We start from the raw sequence: 21,800 nt of genomic DNA, 5'->3' as shown, positions 1-21,800 counted from the left end.
CATTACTATTATACATTTCACTTTCGTGTTCTTTTGTTTGAGCAACACTACATAAAGGAAGATGAATTTCCATAGGTCCCTCCCTCCCCAACATACATATGTACATACATACAACAGTCACATGTAACACAAACAAACAACCTACATACATATGTATTGTATATGTACAAGTATTTTACATCTTTACATACATCTGTTTGTACAATTTACATTCATTTATACTACATATTGTACATCGTATGTAATCTGCTGCATTTTATTTATGCTTTAGATGAGTGCCTTGTACACATTCGGTTACATATCATCAACATTTTAGGTTACTTCCAAAATACATTACATCACCAGCTAAACAAAACAAAAAAAGAAAACAAAACAAACATACCAATTGTAAGTTTTGGCCATTCATTGATGGCCTTCTTCAAAGCTGATTGCTTTCACCTATTTAAGCATTTTAAACGTCATCTCTAACTGTTCAAGTAAATAAGAATTTCTCTGGCCAAAATGTTAATTTATCTCAACACTATACGAAACTTTGTAAAAAGCTTTGTACTTCGTAACTTGCTTAACAGTATAACCTTTGATGTAAACAATATAATATCAAGTATCAAGCTATCAAGTCATAATCAACATACAGTCACTCCTAAAACTTTGATCTGGGTTATTAAAAGGCACTATCAAAATTTCCGTTGCACCACGAAAAGTACTTTTTAGTTTACTTCGAAAAAGCGCTTCTTACTGATAAATTTTTATCATGATAAACGTCAAAATGGTTGTCAAGATACAAAATTATCAGTTATAGCCTCCATTTATTAGTATTATTGTGTCGTTATGACAAAATTGTTAGTGATTTTGTTAAGACAACTTGGTTTTGTCAACAAAACTTCATTAATTGTTATGATAAATATTTGTCAAGTATAGACAGGGGTTTAGCGCATCCACAATATATTTCTTGAAGCAAAAATAAGGCATGTCAGTTCTAAGTTATCAGTTGCAATATTATTCAATAATAAACATATTGATATTAAGGCGGCCAAAACATTAGATCTGCTGTTAAAGACAAACTGAATACCCGATGTAAGATTATGTTCGAAATTGAATACCAAAATTCGAAGTTATGTTCAAACAATTTTAGAACTATTAAAATAGTCGGTAGATTATGCATTAACCTGATGACAATGCAATATTAAGTTCGAAAATTCGAAATTAAATTTGAAAATTCGAACATGAGATTCTTTAAAAAATAATTTTAGTTTTATTTACATTTTCCAATTTCGAACCTAAAAGTGTTGTTTCGGAATATAAGCTTTTTATGCTAAGTTCAAAAATTCTAATTTAAATTCGAAATATTCATGGTTTTCTAAAAGAATCAAATAAATTAATAATAAAAACAAGTAAGAAAGTATCGTCGATCAAGCCCGACCATATAATACCCTACATAAATTTTGTATATATAAAACTTATTTGGAGCGAAATTTGTGTAGATACATAGATAAATTAAACATTTACGACCGATAAAGTCCAATTTCGAGGGGACTTTGTATGGGGGCTAGGTGAAATAATGGACCGATTTCAGCCAGTTTCAATAGGCTTGGTCCTTGGGCCAAAAAAGTAATATGTACCAAATTTGATCGAAATATCTTCAAAATTGCGACCTGTACTCTGCGCACAAGGTTTACATGGACAGCCAGCCAGCCAACCAGACGGACGGACGGACGGGCGGACATCGTTCAATCGACTCAAAAAGTGATTCTAAGTCGATCGGTATACTTTAAGGTGGGTGTTAGACTAATATGTTTGGGCGTTACAAACATCTGCACAAACTCATAATACCCTCCCCACTATGGTGGTGTGGTATAAAAACAATTTTAAAACAACCTTCTATTTAAATGCTGTAAAAAGACGAAAATAAACTTTAAATTAAATCAAACTATTACGTGATAGAATTTACTTATATGATACGAGGGTCTGTCAAAAATTCTCTGGCTTAGGTTTTTGGATTAAAAATTATTTAATTTTTCAACATAGCTCTATGCTGTTTGTCCAACGCTTCTCCAATATATTCCTTCCTAAAAATAAGATTTGTCATCAAAATATGAGATGATAGAAGTCAAATCTCTTTCCGCCGACACATTTCATCAGGTTTGGATACAAGAAATAGTGACTAGGTGCTAAATCCGGAGAATAGGCAGGAAGAAGGAGAATTTCGTAGAATAATTCATGGATTTTAGCATAGAAACTACGGCAGCCATCTTGATCCATATGATTTGCATATGGCTTCCTCAATCTCTCGCTATTTCAATCTCCGATAGGCCAACAATATTCGTGAATTTTTCAATTCTTTCGAGTATAGAGACCTCAACTAGTTCAGTGAACCACTTGTTTAACATTGAAATTAATGTTGTAGAGTTACCATAGTATTTATCAAGCATAGCCTATATTTGAGAAATGGTTTCTTCCGCAAAAAATACACTTTATCCAATTTCTCATAAAGTCACGACGTAGTCTGTTATCAATGACTGTCAAACACGAACTAAATGACGCAGCTTGATAGGAGTCAACTGACAGATGCCTGTTGACAGGAGTACTGTTGGGAAATTCAAAAAGTCTCGGACTTATTAACCCCCCGAGTATAATGATATACACACGCAGAGAAAAAATAGAATAGGGCATGGTTACTGTAACCATTTAAATAGTGTTACAAGATTTTTAACAATATTATAGTCACAGTAACTATTTACATGATTGTGGTAACCATAATATGGTTAATTTACGATTCACATGATTGTATCAACCATATATATGGTTACAGTAAACAAATATATGTTTGTGGCAACCATATTTATGATGAATAATTTTATCATAATATGTTGTTCTCAGATTATGATAAGCCTTAAGCTGAGAGCAACATAATATGATAAGTCTTGCATCATATGAATGGTTGTCACAAACATATATTTGTTTACTGTAACCATATATATGGTTGCTACAATCATGTGAATCGTAAATTAACCATATTATGGTTACCACAATCATGTAAATGGTTACTGTGACTATAATATTGTTAAACGACTTGTAACAATATTGAAATGGTTACAGTAACCATGCCCAACTATATTTTTTCTCTGCGTGCATATTGTATAAGTAGTTTGATTATATTTAAAGTTTATTTTATTCTTGTTTGAGCATTTAAATAAGAGCTTGTTTTAAAAATGATTTTTTTATTGTTAATTTATTTTCCCATTTACAATATTATATTCTAGGCACATCAGCGGCGTACAGTATAAGTTCAATCAAATCCGAGTTCTATCGAAATTTTGTGATTTATCATAAAAATGCAAAGGCTTTGTGAAAGTTGATTCTTATTTAATAAGAAATTGACTATTCCATTGTTTCATATACCTCCGGGTTAAAAATTTATTGCTTGAAATTATTATTATGAAATTTGACGAACATTTAAGTCCTTATGTGCCGAATACTATAGTGTCATCTTTTTCTTAGAAGTTACAGATTTATTTCCACTTGTTTTTAAGTTCCTCCACTGTGCGAAGTCCACCTCTACGTATAATGGTTGAAATCAAATTGATTTAATCAATATAGCAGATATTGAAAATAAACAAAATTGGTCCTTAAAAAATCATAAAGAAACCACAACTTCAAACAATTTTTGAAATATTTTTGGATATATTTCGAATATAAAGTTGTTTTTAAAAAATTTTTTTGAGATTCCATATATCTGACCGAACTGCATTTTTTAATCATTATATTTGAATTTAAAGGTCTGTATGGTAACATTAAATTTCAAAGCTGCTAACATTAACATTGAAGCTGCTAAAAGCTCTAGAAATAGAACATTCTAGTTTTGTATGTTAAGATAATTCATGAATCTGCTGGAAGATGTAAATAGTAGCACTGAGTAAAAATAGGCGCTGTTATAATAAACATCAACTGCATACCAGTGTATTTTGGACATTATAAAGTGTATAAATTAAGTGTGTGTATTCTTGTGAATTATAAACGTGGTTTTGTATAAAAACATAGAGTGACTATTTAAACTCTTGTTGTGTAAATTTGAATAAATAAAGAGTTGTTACAATTTTAAACTACTAATCATTAGAATTAGGGTAATTAAAAGGAAATAAACCACCGTTTTTAAAAGGTAAAAAGGTAACAATATATAAATTTGAGAATACTGGCGTTGAAAATCAGCAATATTGTTACCTAAAAGGCTGAGAAATGATAAAAAAAAATCACGACTCGACTTTTGAAAATATTTTTGGGTTATTTTTCACACATGGTTTCAATAAAATTTTTTTTTTTCAACAAAAAAAATTTCTTCCATAAATCTAAAATTTATTTTTATTTTAAACTGTTGTTGTGTAAATTTGAATAAATAAAGAGTTGTTACAATTTTAAACTACTAAACTGCTTTTATTTCCAATCAAAGGAATTAGGTTGATTTAAAGGAAATAAACCACCGTTTTTAAAAGGTAAAAACGTAACAATATATACATTTGAGAATTCTGGCATTGACAATCAGCAATATTGTTACATAAAAGGCTGAGAAATGACAACAAAATCACGAATAACTAGACTTTTGGAAATATTTCTCGGATATTAAGTTATTTTTCACACGTTTTTATTTTTTTCAATAAAAAAAAAATGCTTCCGCAAATTAAAAATTTATTTTTCTTTTAAAATATTTTAAGAATACACCATTCTTACTTGTTTATATTTAATTATGAACTTTTTTCTTTAAGAATTAAAAATAAATTAATAATCTCATTTTATCTCATTGGAATTTTAGAATTTTTTTTGACGAATACTGAGAAAATGGTTTGAAACTTGGATTTATTTCATAAAATTTTGTTTAAACGTTTGCTATTTCGTTTTATAAAACGAGGACCTGGGACTCTTCCCTAATTTGTGCAACACAATATACAGTATACAATATACAATAATACAGTAAATATAACAAGTAAGAGAGCTATCTTATATACCCTTCACCAAATTATACTTCAAAATAAAAATTTTAAATATTTTTATGTAAACAAAATTTATTTTTTTTCCAAAGTAGTTTTTTAAAATTTTTTTGGAAATTTTTTTTTCGTTTTTATACCCTACACCACCATAGTGGTGGGTCTAACACCCACCTTAAAGTATACCGATCGACTTAGAATCACTTTCTAAGCCGATTAAACGATTTCCGTCCGTCCGTCTGTCCATGTAAACCTTGTGCGCAGAGTACAGGTCGCAATTTTGAAGATATTTCGATAAAATTTGGTACATGTTATTTTTTCGGCCCACGGACCAAGCCTATTGAAACTGGCTGAAATCGGTCCATTATTTCACCTAGCCCCCATACAAATGTCCTCTCGAAATTGGACTCTATCGGTCATAAATGTTTAATTTATAAATGTATCTCCACAAATTGCGCTCCAAATAAGTTTTATATATACAAAATTCATGTCACCAAATTTTGTTACGATCGGTCCATAATTAGTCATAGCTCCCATATAGACCCGCTTCCGAAAATCACTTTAACGTGCATAAATCGCTTAAAAATGTTGGTATACTCACAAAATTCAATATAGTAAACTTTCATATAGACACAAATCACACGACCTAATTTCATGCTGATCGGTCCTTAATTGGTCATAGCACACATATAAGGCCCACTTCCGAAAATCGCTCAAAAATATAAATTATTGAAATTTTAACAGACAAATGTTTTTGCTCTTTTACTTAATGTAGGGTATTATATGGTCGGGCTTGACCGACCATACTTTCTTACTTGTTTTTTTTTAAATATTTAGCGAAAAAAATATTTTTTCCGATTTTGACCCAATGTAGGTCGAATTTACTATGGTCTTATATACGTCGTTGTAAAGGTCTTTGAAATATCTATCATTAGATATCCATATTGTCTATATTAATGATTTAGTAATCCAGATATAGGTCAAAAATCGAGGTTGTCCTGGTTTTTTCTTTATATCTCAGCCATTTGTGGACCGAATTTCTCGATTTTAAACCGAGCCGGAAGAATTCCGGTGAAATTGATGTATGAATAATGTATGTAAGTTATTTGGGGGCTTCGGAAAGTTGATTTGAACAAACATACAAACGGACATGGCTTAATCGACTTCGCTATCTATAAGGATCCAGAATATCGACCCCTTTGCCCGAAATGATCGTATGTTACAAAAACCAAATTTTACAGGAGAGCGTTATTATTATTATTAAATTTCTTTGCTTTGACTGATATCATCAATACCAAATATTAAGTGACATACAATAACAGATTTAGTAAATTAAATTTCACATACGATAAAATTAACTTAGTAATATTTCCATAAATATAGCGAATATCGTTATAATATTTTACTATGTAAAAATGTGACCTATGATAATTTCGCGCAAAGGGTTTATAGGGTCGGAAATTACAAACGGAATGACAAACTTATATATACCCTTCTCACGAGGATGAAGGGTATACAAATATAGCTCTAAAATGAAAATAAAACAATTTAATACCATCACGAAGCAGACACTCTGCGGCCTTCTATTGTAATAATTTGTAATTTTGGCCTAAAATTTTCTTTAATGGTTTTGGGCCCACCATCTATTTTTCGCCGATGTATCATGTAAAGATCAATGAATAGTATGTACCATGATGCCTGTACTTAGTCGTACATTTAAGTTTTGTTTTCGAAATATTTAAAAGATTTATGTTGTTATTTAATTAAAACTTTTTTTATTGTTGGCTGTAGTTTGGCATGCAAGTGGATTTATTTACGAGGTGGTTATAATGGGAGTAATGAGAGAAAGGTTGGGTGGGGTTTGTGGTTGGTATATTGGTTGCTAGTGAGGTCATGTAGTGGCGGCTTAGTAGTAGTAGTAGTAGAAGTAGAGTAGGTTCAGAGAGAGAGAGAGAGACAGAGATGGAGATGGAGAGTGGTGTAGATGTTAAACAGTAATGAGATGTAAAACATAAGAGTGATGATGTAATGCCAACTAAATAACCATTTTGCATTTGCCACTGCATTGCAACAACCAACATTAATGGCTTTCACAGTTGCATCAGCAGCAGCAGCAGTTGCAGTTGTAGTTATTATTGTTGCAGTCAGTGATGCTGATGTATGACAATGATTACCAAGATTATGGTGATAATGATTATTGTGAAATGTTGTGGTTTGCAAACGTTTTGTATTGCTTTCTCCTTATTTCCCCCCCTGCGTCCCCTTTATTTTTTTTTTGGGCATTTTGGCCAAGTGTTGTAATATGGTCATGTCTGGTTTACTTACCTGTTCGGCCGTTTTCAGTAGATTTTCAATTTCAAAACTGCTTGTGCGTGACGTGGGTTTGGTGGCCGTACCCAGAACTTGAGTGACAACAGTCGGTTCAACGAACGATGGAGCCGGAGAGCTTTCCGCCTCTGGTGAGTATAAATCTTTGCCAGTGCCATCTGTAATCAAGTTAAAAACGGAATTATAAACCAAAAATCACCATTAATCATCATTATTTACAATTATTAATAGTAATTACTAGAACCTGGTAGAGGGAGTTGGCATTTCGAGTGGTTAATTTGTCTGTTCACATGTTCAACTATTTGTGCTATGTTCTTATCTCGCCATTAAAAACTAAATATCTACTTGTAATGTGCAACATTTTATTTATGGGTGCTTAGAATACGCAAATACAGACATGAATGCATACATTGCAATAATAAATGCTATTAAATACTTCACCTGTCATTATTTCAATTAAACTCTTTCCTCTTGTTTTTTTTTTTTCTAGTGTAAGTAAACTCTGAAACATGAAACATGTCCATAAAACTTGGCTAAGCATGTAAATGCTCAGCTCCATAATTTAGCAACTAAGAATACGAGTAATAATAACTTTCTTTACACATACAGTTATGTACACATACATATGTACTATAAATATGTATATGTATATATTAGGGCGGACCTTTATTTTAAACTTTTGGGATTTACGATGCCCTCAATGCCTAGAATTGTTCTCTGGCATCTAAAACCAAAAAATACTAAAAATTTAAGCAAAATCTGAAAACATTTAAGGTTGCACATTTTATTTGAAGTTGCAAGTTTTGGGTCAAAGTAGTAATATTTTCAAAAACAATATTAAAAAATTATGTAAATGTTAAAAAAAAAAATCCAATGACAATTTCATTAACCCATAAATTATTAAGTATAGAATGTAAAAATAACATGATACCAAAAATCATTAAATTTGTTACATATGACAAATCCCAAATTTTACATTTTCAACATTTTTTTAAAGAAATTTTAAAAAACATTGTTTTATTTTAGATCCTAATAAATGCTAAATAATGATTAATATTTACATTGCTAAATAATGAAAAAACTAATTTTCCTCGAAATCTGACAAATTCAAAAACTTTGTTTTTTAACGTTTTGAAATAATTCGTTTATGGCTTATAATTTTTAAAATGGCTTATCTGTGGAAGAAAAATACAAAAACTAATATTGGGTGTATGACTTAAAAATGCGGGTTTCACAATGGATAACGTATTTTTTCGACTCGGTTTATGTTTTTAATAACGAACGTATATGTCATTTTGAAGGATACATATCTGTCATTTATTCTCACTTAGTTATTGAACATTATAGTGTAAACAACAAAGTTTTTTTGCTTCGAAAATTTAGAATTTTGTACTAACTAATGCGGGAAGTTTTGCTTTACTTCTTTAATTTGAACAAAAAGTGCCGCTGAAGCACAACGATTGCTCACCAAAGCTTATGGTGAATGTGTTTAATCGGTTACAACGTACGAGAATTGGTTTGTGGGGCTCAGAAGTATTGATTTAGACACGGAAGATAAACAAGTTTGAAGACCAAGATTTGGAGGCATTACTCCATAAATATTGTTGTTAAACTTAACAAGAGCTTGCTCAAGTAGCAATTTTAAAATGTTTGCGACCAGCAGGATTCATCCAAAAACATGTAAATTGGGTACCACACGAATTGAAGCCGAGATACGATTTTGCATGTCTGAAATTATGCTTGAACGCTATTAAATAAAATCATTCTTGCACCGAATACGATAGCCCGAAGCGTAAGAGATCGTATGTAAAGCCCGGTCAACCAGCCCAATCGACACCAAAGCCAAATATCCATAGCGATAAGGTAACGCTCTGTATTTGATAGGAGCAAAAGGAACCATCACATGGAACCTGAACCGAAAGCAACTGATTCGTTTGAAGCGAGCATAGACCGAAAAGCGCCCAGAATATGCGGCCAGACATGAAACTGTAATATTACATCATGACAATGCTCGGCCACATGTAGCAATACCTGTGTAAAAGTATTTAGAATGAATTAGTTGGGAAGTTTTGCCTCACCTGCCCGATCGATACAGAACGGTCTCTCTCGGATACGCTCCACTTCAGAACCGAATATCCCAAATTGGCTTGATTCGTTCTTGGCCTCAAAAGATGAGCAGTTCTTTTGGCTCGGAATCCATATCTTGCCAGAAAGATGTGAAAAGGTCATAGCTAACAATGGCTAATACTTTGAATAAATTTATTTTCAAAATAAAAGCTAAAAATTTGAAAAAAAAATAGTAAGCTGGATTTTGTATGCGAGGCAAGGAACGTTCTTATCCACATTTGAAAATCTTCCAATAAATAATGTTATTATAAAGTGCAATTAGATGATCAGCACCGAGAAAAGTGTCAGCCATTCAATCTGTAAATCCAATCCCAACATCTAATTCTTTATCTTCATTAAAAGACTTTTATTTGAATAGAATTCATTCATCGATGAATTAATTCATAACATAATTCATTCAACCTTTGAATGATTCATTCAGTTTTGTTTTTGAAAAAAATTGAATTAAACCTTAGATTTGAAGAAAAATTTTATCGTTCAATACATTTTTAAAGCTATTTTGTAATGTATTTGAATTTAAGATATTTTTAATGATTCAATATGGAATTAATTCTCAAATGAATGAATGAATGAATGAATTCAATACATTTGAAGTACAAAGGAAAACAATTTATTTTGATTTCGAAAATAGAATTAAGAACTAATTGTTTTGAACCTTTGTTTTATATAATCAAATAATTCTTGTGTCTATAATATTTTTACGAAATTGCTTGTAACATTCAACAATGCTCCAAATTTCTACTTATCAACAATGTTGATAACACGCTGTTTTAACATTGTTAAAGTGATAATTCAGGAAACTACTGGAAGATGGCACTGTGTATATAAATAGTAGCATTCGGCCAGTTTATCATAAACTACGTAACTGCTTTTATTAGCAATCAAAAGAATTAGGAAATAAACCACCATTTTTAAAAGGTAAAAACGTAACAATATCATAACATTTAAATAGCTAGACCAAAAACGAAAATAAACGGTTTTGGACCACTACTTTTTAAAACCGAAATCCGATTTTACTCAAATTTTCTAAATATGTTCTTTATATGACGGAGAACAGTTTTAGACCTCGACAACATCGAACATCCAAATTTAGCAAAATAGGGTTGACCTTACTGTGTCTATATTTGTGTAAGTGCAATGAAAACATGCCAACATATTTTGTAGTTTGTAAAACATAAATAATAAAAATATTTAATAATAATTCTGGTAGTAATAATATTTTATGTGCATGTTGGTTCGTAAACTCATTTCTCCATTTTCAAAGTTTTTCAGTTTGGTTTTTCTTGTAGTCCTGTTGTTGGTATTTGTTTTTTTTTTTTTCTTCTACATGTATGTTTGCATGCAAGTACTTTGTCGCGTAGTTTTTCTCCATAAGTGTGTGTAATATACATATTTAGTTTTCAACATCATGTTGCATGTGTAACTGCAATTTTGAAAACAAAAAACCAGAAAAAAAAGATCGCCAAATTTACTATATGGCGTCTGCCGGACACCCACCCCGGTTCTGTATTCCCTACTTGTTTTAACACATGTAATTGTTGAAAGTTTCGTTACTTTTTGGTCAGTGTAAACAAGTGTGATGTTCAAAAACATTTCACGGTTTGTAAAGCTCGTAAACATAAATTTGTTTTAAACAATTTGTTTGGTGGGGAAAAAAGAAAAAAACTTTTGATAATTTTTAAAGTTGTCTATTTAACAACATTTTTTTCGCAATGTGGCGCACAGTATGCAGGACTTTACTCTGTTTGTCGTAATACTTTGGCGGAATATTACTTTTGAAACAAAATTAAAAAAGTTAAGCACTTTAATCTTTCTTTTTTTTTTTTAACTGACTGAGCGAGTAGTATCCAATACATTATTATTGTATATTTATAATGGTAAATAATGTGTCAGGTCAGTCTGTAATGTTTAATGGGGAATTATTATTTTATTGTAAAATATTAATCTAGAAATAATTTAAAGTAGGAAAAGTTGCAAGGGTAGTACAGTTATTGAAATTGAGTATTTAAAATACAATTTATTAGGAAGCCACATGTGTCTCTCTGTTAATTCATTCATTTTCTAAAAATCCAAATATCTTAAGAACTTGTATACTAGACCTGTCCGTAAAAAATCGATTTGCTTTGGATGGCTCTCTTTGTTCTTTAGTATATAAAATGCTTTCTATATCTTGGTGGAATAATAATTTTCTGTAGGAGATAAGATTTATTTTAAATGTTTTTTTGTTAGCTGCATTTTTGAAGAAATCAAAAAAGTACCAATCGATTTTCGACATCGGTTCCAGTCATCCGATTGACCTTAAATTATGCAGGAGTCTGTTTAAGCTACTGAAGAACAAAATAAGTTCCCTTTAAAACAATTATATTTGTAAGGACAGATCTAATCTGCATATATATTTGAAAGAGTAACATTACTAAGTGACTGTCTGATTAATCATGGGCCAACTCAAACGCCTAAGGCTGGATTCATGATTTGAACTGTAGTTTACTTATAGATCCATTGAGAAGGCATTTTTGGAAATTAAAATGTTTAGGGGGTTAAAGAAGACAAATTTAAAGTCTTATTTCTTCCAAATTAATGCATACAAAGACATTTTATATGCTTATTATTCCATTTAAAAAAATAGCAGTCTGATGTTTGGTACTTTTATGAAATTCGAACATTTTAAGGGGGGGAAATTAATAAAAAACTATCATGAAAAAATACTACATTTAAATAGAATTTAAAAAAAAAAATCTTTTGTAATTAAGAATGTAATATTAATGTTATTACACAAAAATGTACTATAATACAAACGGCCTATATAACCTTACTGTGTTGGGGCCTTCCAAAACTTAAATAAATAAATAACTATCAGCCTAACTACAAAAGCCTTAAAGTCGATTTTTAGTCCATAAAGTTGACTATTATTTTAAATTTCGTACCATAAAACAAATTTCAAATATAATTTAAAATGTTGTTTTATTATTTCAAATAAAAAGCTTTTTGTTTTGAACTTTTATGTACATTTTGTTTTTTTAATTTTTTAAAATTTCTTTTTTTTTATTTACATACATTGAAAAATATTTTCAATTATTTGTCCCAAAACAAGTTTTTTTTCTTATTTTCATGGGTGCTCAAGCATAATTTAAAAGCTTATAGGGTAGAGTATTTTTGAGATTTTTCGGAAGTGGTTTAGAGGTCGCTCAAATCCAGGGGCCGAATTACCGCACTCGTGATCGAATGAACTATCGTATCGAAAAATAATTTCGATATCGTAATTATAACAAAATGTACTAAATTTCATGATCGATATCGAATGCCGTAATCTCAAATAAGAAAATTACGATCGAATTTACTCGATATCGAATGCGGTAATTCGGCCCCAGTTTTTGCCAAAAATTGGGTTTCGGCCCTTTTTTGAGTTTTCTTCAAAACTTTGTCAAGACCCACGATTTTCATTACTTTTGAGGACACAGTTTAAAAGCAAAATGTCCATGCTTTATTTTTGTGTGCAAAATTTTTAGTTTTTGCAATGAATTGGCTCATTAAGGTGCCCTACATTACAATTTTTCGAAATTTTTCCATAAATTTTGTAAATATTGCTTTATAACTTTTAAAATTTTTATGAAAATGAAAAAAACTAACAATACAGTTTGAAAGATCAATTAATTTTTTATAATTTTGGGACAACAATTTACTTTTAACAGTTTTCTTTTAAAATGTACCAACATTTTTAAGAGATTTGTGCTCGTTAAAATGATTTTCGGAAGCTTTCAATCTATACTTTGATCGTTCATACGTAAGAAGTTTTTGGTATAAACCCTAATATATTTGTTTAAGTTGCTCCTTGGCACTCAAAAAATGGATGTCGGGAAAATATGATAAACAACTTCATCCATTATCTGTTCCAATGGTTTGGCATTGATAATTTTTCCATAAGCCGGAGAATAGATACTTTTGCCAAACAAATGTCTTTGGTCATAGCTACAATATGAATTTTTCATTGTTTAGATAAACGACTATAACTTTGTGAATTTTTATCTGATTTAAAAAAAATTAAAGTTTGTTTTACTCAGAAGGATTTAAGATTACTGTTGTCTAAAATGAAGATGTGAAAAACACACTCGTAATAGTTGAAGAAGTTTTAAAAAAAAATCAAAAATTTTGATATTATTGGAAAAATCTCTACATATTTATATTAATTGAATAATGAAAGGGTATATACATGGAAATTTCTCGTTCGTAACTTTTTAATGTCGTTTAAAATATTAATATCGGTTCAATAATGACTGAGTTTCAAATGTTTTAATTTGCGGGTCCAGAAAAATATACCTTTGCCCATTTCTCGGAAATTTGAGGGCATATTGGAACTGGCTTTGTTATACACTCACCTAAACCTACAACGTGCATTAGGTCATTTGTCAAGTTATTGCAAACAAATTTTTTTGTTGCAACGACTCATAAATTTTTTTTTAAAATGGCATCGTTTTATTAGGGCATATTTTTGCATATTTTATTGATAATGCATATCAATTTTGTATTTATGTATAAGCATAGTTTTCCAATCGATGGACAATATATTGTCCCAAAAACAGTTTTTTTTTGTCGAATTTGTTATAGAAATGGATTCCTAAAGATGCGTGTTAATGGTTTGAATAATCCGCAACCAAACTATAAGTATTTTTGTTCTCTATGGACTCCAGCTAAACAGAATTGATACATCTTTTTTTCCTCTCTTTAATTACACTAGTTTACAAGGTTTTTGCTCATGAATTGAAACATATGGGGATTTGTGTATTTAGGTCTTCTAACTTCGGAAAAAATATTAAAAAAAAATCCTGGACGTCAAACTTTTGAGATATTTATTAAAAACGAAACATATACAAATGTACATACATTAAATTAAATTAAAAGTGAAATGTTTCAGTCCTCTTTTTATAATTATTTTCATTTGTCTCCCTGACGACACTCCAACAGTGTCTCCTAGCATATTCTGATACCAAAAACCTTGATAATTCCTCTCGAAAAACTTCAAATCTTGATGGAAACGCTTTCTACACGCAGAGAAAAAATATAATTAGGCATGGTTACTGTAACCATTTAAATAGTGTTACAAGATTTTTAACAATATTATAGTCACAGTAACTATTTACATGATTGTGGTAACCATAATATGGTTAATTTATGATTCACATGATTGTATCAACCATGGTTACAGTAAACAAATATATGTTTGTGGCAACCATATTTATGATGAATAATTTTATCATAATATGTTGTTCTCAGATTATGATAAGCTTTAAACCGAGAGCAACATAATATGATAAGTCCTTCATCATATGAATGGTTGTCACAAACATATATTTGTTTACTGTTTCATTCCATGAGCAAACAAAAATGTTTGATTTGTAAACTAGTGTTATTTGTTAAAAATTTAAATACATAAATAAGACAAAACTTACTCCAACCAGGCGCTGGTACTATTAAACCAGTAATCATTTCTTCGCTCATTACTGGTGGATCAGATGGTGGTGGTGGACAAACAAGGGAATCAATCATGTCATCAGTAACACGCATTATGCCACCAAGATCTGGTGGTTCAGTGCGGGATGAGCTAAAAAGGGAATAACAAAAATATAAACACACAAAAATAAATATAAAAAGTTGCATAACACAATAATCTTACAATTTGAACAAAAAAAGAAGCATAAAAACTTACCGCATCATCATGCTTAATGACTGCTCCTCCTGTAGTACACTCTCCAGATACATCATATCTAGATCGGATACAATAGCACCATTTATGACCATTATTTCATCTCCCTTGATAATACCTAAAAACAAAATAAGTATAAAGGAAATAGAACAAAACACAATAAAGTAAGTAAAAGAAATTTTCAAGAATTACCGGATGTTGTTTTCAAATTTTCAATTTCGTATTGAAATGTGTTATTTATGTGTGTGTAAATATTGATCAAAGATAATTATATTTAAGTGTATGTGTGTGAGAGTGTGTGTTGTAAAGTAAAAAAAATTCTGTAAGCATAGAAAAAGCCATGAAATGTAGTTTGAATTGTTAGTATTGAAATTCAAATACTACGAGTACATTGTCTTTGAGAGAACAATATAAAATCTATTGTCCTTTTTTTATGCTGTGATGATTGTATTTTGTAACATAATATTTCCAAGTGTGTGTATGTTTGTGTGAGAGTACAAGTGTGTTTAGTTACTTGGATTTTTCATATTTTCCATACATATCCCAGCAGTTAAGCAAGTAGTCAATGTAGCCCTTAAAGACTAAAATTTATTTACTTTGATTTTCTTGAAAAAAGGGTCAAATTGGCCGCTAAAGAGAGGAGATAGAGGTTTAAGATCTTCCATAAAAATGATCCTCATAAAATTCCACAATATAACTCTGACAATAAGAATTTTCTAAAGACTCCAAATTTATATACTTTGGTCATTTGACACGTATGTGCTCTTTGCAGTGCAGAGAGAAGATAATTGCTTACTTTATACATCCCAGGTAATCTAGCATGAAGAAAATTGTCACTTAAGTGTCTCTAAGTAAGCTGGAGTGTAGTCACTTTAAAGTAATTCCTATAAACTGGTTTTAACTATACAAATTGTTTTGATATAATTCTCATACAGTTTATTTTTACTTTTGCTTAAGTATACTGATATCCCATGTAAGTCAATAGTCACTTTAGTGTCTCTTAGTAGCCTATAGTGAAGTCACTTTAAACGCTTATTTTGTTCCGCACTTTAGAAAACAATCCATTGGAGAGTTGTAGGAGGAAGTTTTGTTTACAAGCAATCCTTTATTAGACTGTCTATGCTATGTCTTTTTAGCTGACTATTTGAGGTCAATTAGCACTCGTACATGCTAAAATAACTAGTTATGTAGCTGATTAAGTAACCAGTTAGGTAGCTAGTAAGCTAACTGACGTTATATAACCAGTATATGAATCCAATTCATTGACTACTTTGGATCAGCTATCAGACAGTCTCATTGTAATACAAAAGGGTCAGTGACATAGCTACTGAAGTAACTAGTTCCCACCTTAAATTATGGGTAAATTCACTAGTTCGTGACTGTCTCCTAGAACTGCTGGAATATATTTTATATATTTTTTTTGTGATATTTTCTAAACACTATTTCATTCATCCAACCATACACAAACAAACATTCCTACAACCCTAGAGAGTTGGACAGTAGTACAGTGTGTTTCATTGCATTACATTTCATTTTGCTTTGGTTTTCATTGTAGTGCAAGTGTGCATTGTTTGTCATACTCTCTAAACGACAAGTGCATCCATCTATTGTCATTGTTTTGTTTGTATAGCTTTGGTTTTTATTCTTTTTATTCTGCTAGTAGTTCTTGTATTTATATTTTTCTATATTTTTTTTTTATTGTTGTTATTGTTATTATTATTATTTAAACCTTTAGAAAAACCAACTTTACCTTTATCTTTTGCAAAAATTGTTGTGTGCATGTATGGATGTGCATATGTATGTTTGTATGTATGTAGAGTATGTAAGTTTGACGCTTTTCCTTATTTCACTTCGTTTTATTTTTTATCCATAAATTTATGAAAAAAAATATATATATATGAATGTTTGTGTGTCTATGGTTAGATGAATAACTAAGTCTGAATGTTGTAAATATTTTATATTGAAACATATTTACAGTTGGGTGCTAAATAAAGTACCTTTTAATCAAATGTATAAATTTGTATTCCTTTAATTATTCAATTTGAGTTTAATTCACTAAACTCTTAATTCGGAATTAAAGAAATGTCAAGCATTCATTCCATAAATCCATTTCCAACCTCCAATTCTTTGGCTCTATTCAAAGGTTTTTATTTAAATAGAATTCATCCATCGTTAAATTAATCCATAATGGAATTAATTCAAAACAGAATTCATGTTTAATATTTTGTTAATTCAAATCTAATACAAATTGCATTAAAATATTGTTAGGAAATTGCATTTCCATCATTAGAAACTTCTACTTATCAACAATGCTGATAACACGCTGTTATTAACATTGTTTATAAATATGACAACATTAAAATTTTATGAAAATGAGCGAATTCACTTAATTGTGAATAAATTAGAGAGGAATCAATCGATTTCTATGATCGATATCTCATTTTCTTTCTATTACATGTGGTTTTGCGATATTTGTGCTAAATCTGTAAAATTTCTGTAGTTTTCGATTATTCATGAGTTTTTTAAAACAAAAAATAAGCTATTTTCACGTAAAAAATATTTTTTTTTTTTTCAATTTGTTATTATAACTCCGAAACTACTGAACTGATTGAAACGCAATATATATGTGAAAATTTGTACATAGCATGGGGAAAATTCTTTCAAAAGTCAATCAATTGAAAGAAGAACATTAACCACTCAATTATATTGTATATCAAACAAAAAACTAAAATTTTGTGAAAATGAGCGAATTCACTTAATTGTGATTAAATTCGAAAATAATCCATTGATTTTTATGGTCGATATCTCATCTGATTGCTATTATATGTGTCATTACGATAAAGTAATAAATCTGTAAAATTTCTGTCGTTTTCGATTTTTCATGATTTTTTGAAAATAAAAAAATTTGTTATTTTCACGTAAAAAATATTTTTTTTTTCAATTTGTTATTATAACTCCGAAACTACTGAACTGATTGAAACGCAATATATATGTGAAAATTTGTACATAGCATGGGGGAAATTCTTTCAAAATTCAATCATTCGAAAGAAGAACATTAACTACTAAATTCTATGTATATCAACAAAAACCAAAAATTTTCTGAAAATGAGCGATTTCGCTTAATTGTGAATAAATTCGAAAATAATTCATTGATTTTGATGATCGATATCTCATCTTGTTGCTATTATATGTGGCCTTATGATAAAGTAATAAATCTGTAAAATTTCTGACGTTTTCGATTTTTCATGATTTTTTTAAAACCAAAAATTTTGCTATTTTCCCCTAAAAAATTTATTTTTTGCTTCAATTTGTTATTAGAATTCCGAAACTACTGAGGTATCGATAAAACGATATATAAATGGATTGAAGGTTGTGTAAATTTAAATTTCTCTAAGTTTATTTTAAGAACAGCGGATAAACCGTCGCAATTTTTCTTAAACATTTAAAAAAAACCTCTCCATAGAATTTATAATTTGGATCATATTTGTACTACTGGAACCACAATACATAAATATTGTGTAGTGATTTAAAAATATTTTTTTTCGATTCTGTTGCCCTGTGTTATTCATGAGACTTCTAGAAGATGGCGCTGTGTATATAAATAGTAATAGCGAGTTGCTGAGGAGTTACTATATCGTAGGCTATATCATGAACTGTTATTAAGTCTTTCGAACCTTTGCTTTTAATTAAATTGAAAACTGCTTGTTAATTTGTCCATTATCATACCAATTAAACTTTTAATCTTTATATATATAATTCTTCTGTACGAGTGTTAGTAACTGAACTCCTCCTTAATGGCTGGGCCGATTTCGATGAAAGTTTTTGTGTGTGTTTGAGTGGGTGCCTGAATGGTTTAGATTCACAATTGACCTATATAGGTACAATGGGCGTGGTACCTCCCATACGAAATAAACATTTATTATTGAATATCTGGAGTACTATTATAGTGGCAGTCTTCAAACTTTGTGTGAGCTATGACAGAACAACGTTTGTCGGGACAGCTAGTGTATTATAATTCCCTATTATTTTGTGTTACTTATAATAAAATAAGTCTAGAAGATATGATCAGGAGAAGAGAACACCAAAGTACCGAATTTGTTATACTTTGCTACAAAATTCTGTCTTCTCTAACAAGTATAAAATGTCGTTAGATTTGATTTCTCAATACTGTATTCAATACATTTGTTTGGATTCGATACTACTTAACACATTTCAAACCTGTATTTTAAATTTTAAAATTCTTTTTTCACAAACTCAATTGCACTTTTTCACTGAAACATATTGAGAAGATCATAATTTATTCAATTTCATAGCTATAATCAAAGTATATACAAGTAGTCAGACTCTTTGAAAATAGTACGCAAATTACAAATTTTAAACTACTGATTGCTTTTAGTTGCAATTAAAAGAATACGGGTTATTTAGAGTAATTAAACCACTGTTTTTAAAAGGTAAAAACTTAACAATATTATTGTTAAAATTGGTCAGAAATACAACCAATGTCAGGATATTAGATAATGGTTATAAGTAAAATAAAAACCACTAAGAATTGTAAATGGTAAACTTTAAAAAAAGATTAAAATATATCTAAGATTTAGGTTAGATTATGAAGGCAGCTAGTATTAACCAGATCACTTGGGTTCATAAATTGGTCCCTTTGTGATACCCTAAGGCTCATGCATAGGTACTTCACATGTCAGAAATGGATTCAGTGCCGAACCAACCAGTCGCACGAATGAACGAATCTATCTTTCTAACATTCACAGTAGGTGATCAGGTAGACCGTGCAGTCCGAACCCCCGATAAAGCAGGGCCAAGACAGAGGAGATGTTCAACAGTTTCCTCCTCGTCTTCATCATGCCAAATTCTAGAAAAGACAGTGTTCAGTCTCCTATCATGCGCACCAATCAAGCAGTGCCCAGTAAGCACTGATATCAGAGCTCACAGCCTAGCCCTTGATAGCCCCGTGAGGGACATTGACCTGTGATGGTCAAAAATAGACCAAGTGAGCTTCGATATCAAGCAATTTGTTAGAGTAGACCATCTGAGCTGAGCAGACTCAAATAATTTACGCTGTATGAGTAATTAACAGCAGGATAGCGGTAAACCGACCAGAAAATCGATCTCATCACTTGGTAGACGTGAGCCTCTTTTGCCCAGTTCATCCTAAGATGTAAGAGAATATAAATTTGTGCAAAAAATTCAAACATTATTTATTTTAATTTAAATTTTAATTCAGTCATCTTTTATTTAAATACTTTCATGTTGCATTTTCTTAAAACAACTTTCCGAAGTAAAAAGTTGAAAAATAATGCAGCATTTTCTCTAATATTGAGAACTTTTAAAAGATATTTAAGTCGCAAATTCATTTGCTGAAGCCTATTCAAATAACTTGAAGTCAGCACAAGTTCTAGTTATAATTTTGGGCACAGCTGTACACAATTTGTTTCATCATTGAAACATCTATACAAAATTTTCTATGAATGTACTCGTTCGTATTTAAATGTATTTGAGATGCATACAATATGTGTATAGTTTCTTTTTTTTTATTTCATTTTATTTTGTTTAGTTTAGTTTTGAAAGTGTAAATTTATGTTCATTTTCTTCCTTTTGCTGCACGAATACATATTACATTAATACACTTACAATAGTAAACACATATGTAGGTATATTAGGGTGGCCTTATTTTTATCGATGTTCAAAACTAAAATATAAAAGTTTAGTTTATTTAGGCAGACCATTTCCCAAAATGTTTGTTTTTCGATCAGTATTTGGGGAGGTAGATCAAAGGCTAGAAAGGTCCTTAGGTAATGAAACGGTGTGTTAAAATAAATTAGACTTTTATTTTAGTTGAGAACAAGCACAATAATGTTTTTGGGGCCATATTAATTTATATACAATTATATACAGATACAGTCGATCACGATTATAACAAACTAGAACAGAACCAAAATTTTACTGCCTGTTTCACGATATCGAAAGAAAAATGAGTCGAACAAATTTGTATGAAAAACACTCAGTTTTTAAAATTCTTTCGAATAGTCATTCGAGTAGTCATATAAATTTGTTCGAATCATTTTTCTTTCCACATCGTGAAACAGGCCTTTAGTTCGTATTCTTTTTAAAGCAACCCCAATTAGCATTTTTACTAGAATTCAAGTTGAAAGCATGTGTAATTCAAGCCTAGAATTATAGTTAAGCAATTGAATTACACTTTATTTCAATTGCAATCTCCAGTAAAAAGGAAACATAAATTCAAGCCATATAATTTTAATAATTACATTTGAATTCAAGTCAAATTCCAACAAAATATTCAAGTGCTTGAATTTTTGGGTTTCTGATGCTTACTGGGATGATAATATTGAAAATATTGTGTTATTATTTATTTGTAGTTCATTATAATCGTATTCAACTGTACTATGTTATAAAATACATATGTATTATTATTATTTTATCTATCAATTTATTTTTGTTATATTTCTTTCATTTTTTTTCTTTTATTATTGCAGGAAAACTTTAACATAGACATAAATTGATTCTCAAAACGTGGCATGTTACAGAAAAAAAAACGTCTGGTTTATTTCAGTTGTATTGTACTATTTCCGTGTCTTTTGTGGAACGAGTAGACAAACATTATTTGAAATTTTTAGACACTCCATTGGTGTCATATG

General features: G+C 30.0%; 1 protein-coding gene across 11 annotated transcripts in view; it reads right to left on the bottom strand.

Moving 5' to 3' along the window:
- The window catches only part of sif (still life), a 238,008-nt gene that overhangs the window by 37,085 nt on the left and 179,123 nt on the right, over positions 1-21,800 (bottom strand). For all 11 annotated transcript variants that reach the window (XM_065502960.1, XM_065502958.1, XM_065502964.1 and 8 more), the window contains 3 exons: positions 15,133-15,247; positions 14,876-15,027; positions 7,302-7,462 (listed from right to left, as the gene is read on the bottom strand). In XM_065502960.1, coding sequence (XP_065359032.1) covers positions 7,302-7,462; positions 14,876-15,027; positions 15,133-15,247 — 428 coding nt within the window. The remainder of the gene's footprint in view (positions 1-7,301; positions 7,463-14,875; positions 15,028-15,132; positions 15,248-21,800) is intronic.

The sequence above is a fragment of the Calliphora vicina genome, chromosome 3 (genome assembly GCF_958450345.1).
Source record: "Calliphora vicina chromosome 3, idCalVici1.1, whole genome shotgun sequence".
NCBI classification, from domain to species: domain Eukaryota; kingdom Metazoa; phylum Arthropoda; class Insecta; order Diptera; family Calliphoridae; genus Calliphora; species Calliphora vicina.
Note: the sequence above shows the minus strand (reverse complement) of the source record. Positions and strands in the feature narration are given on the sequence as shown.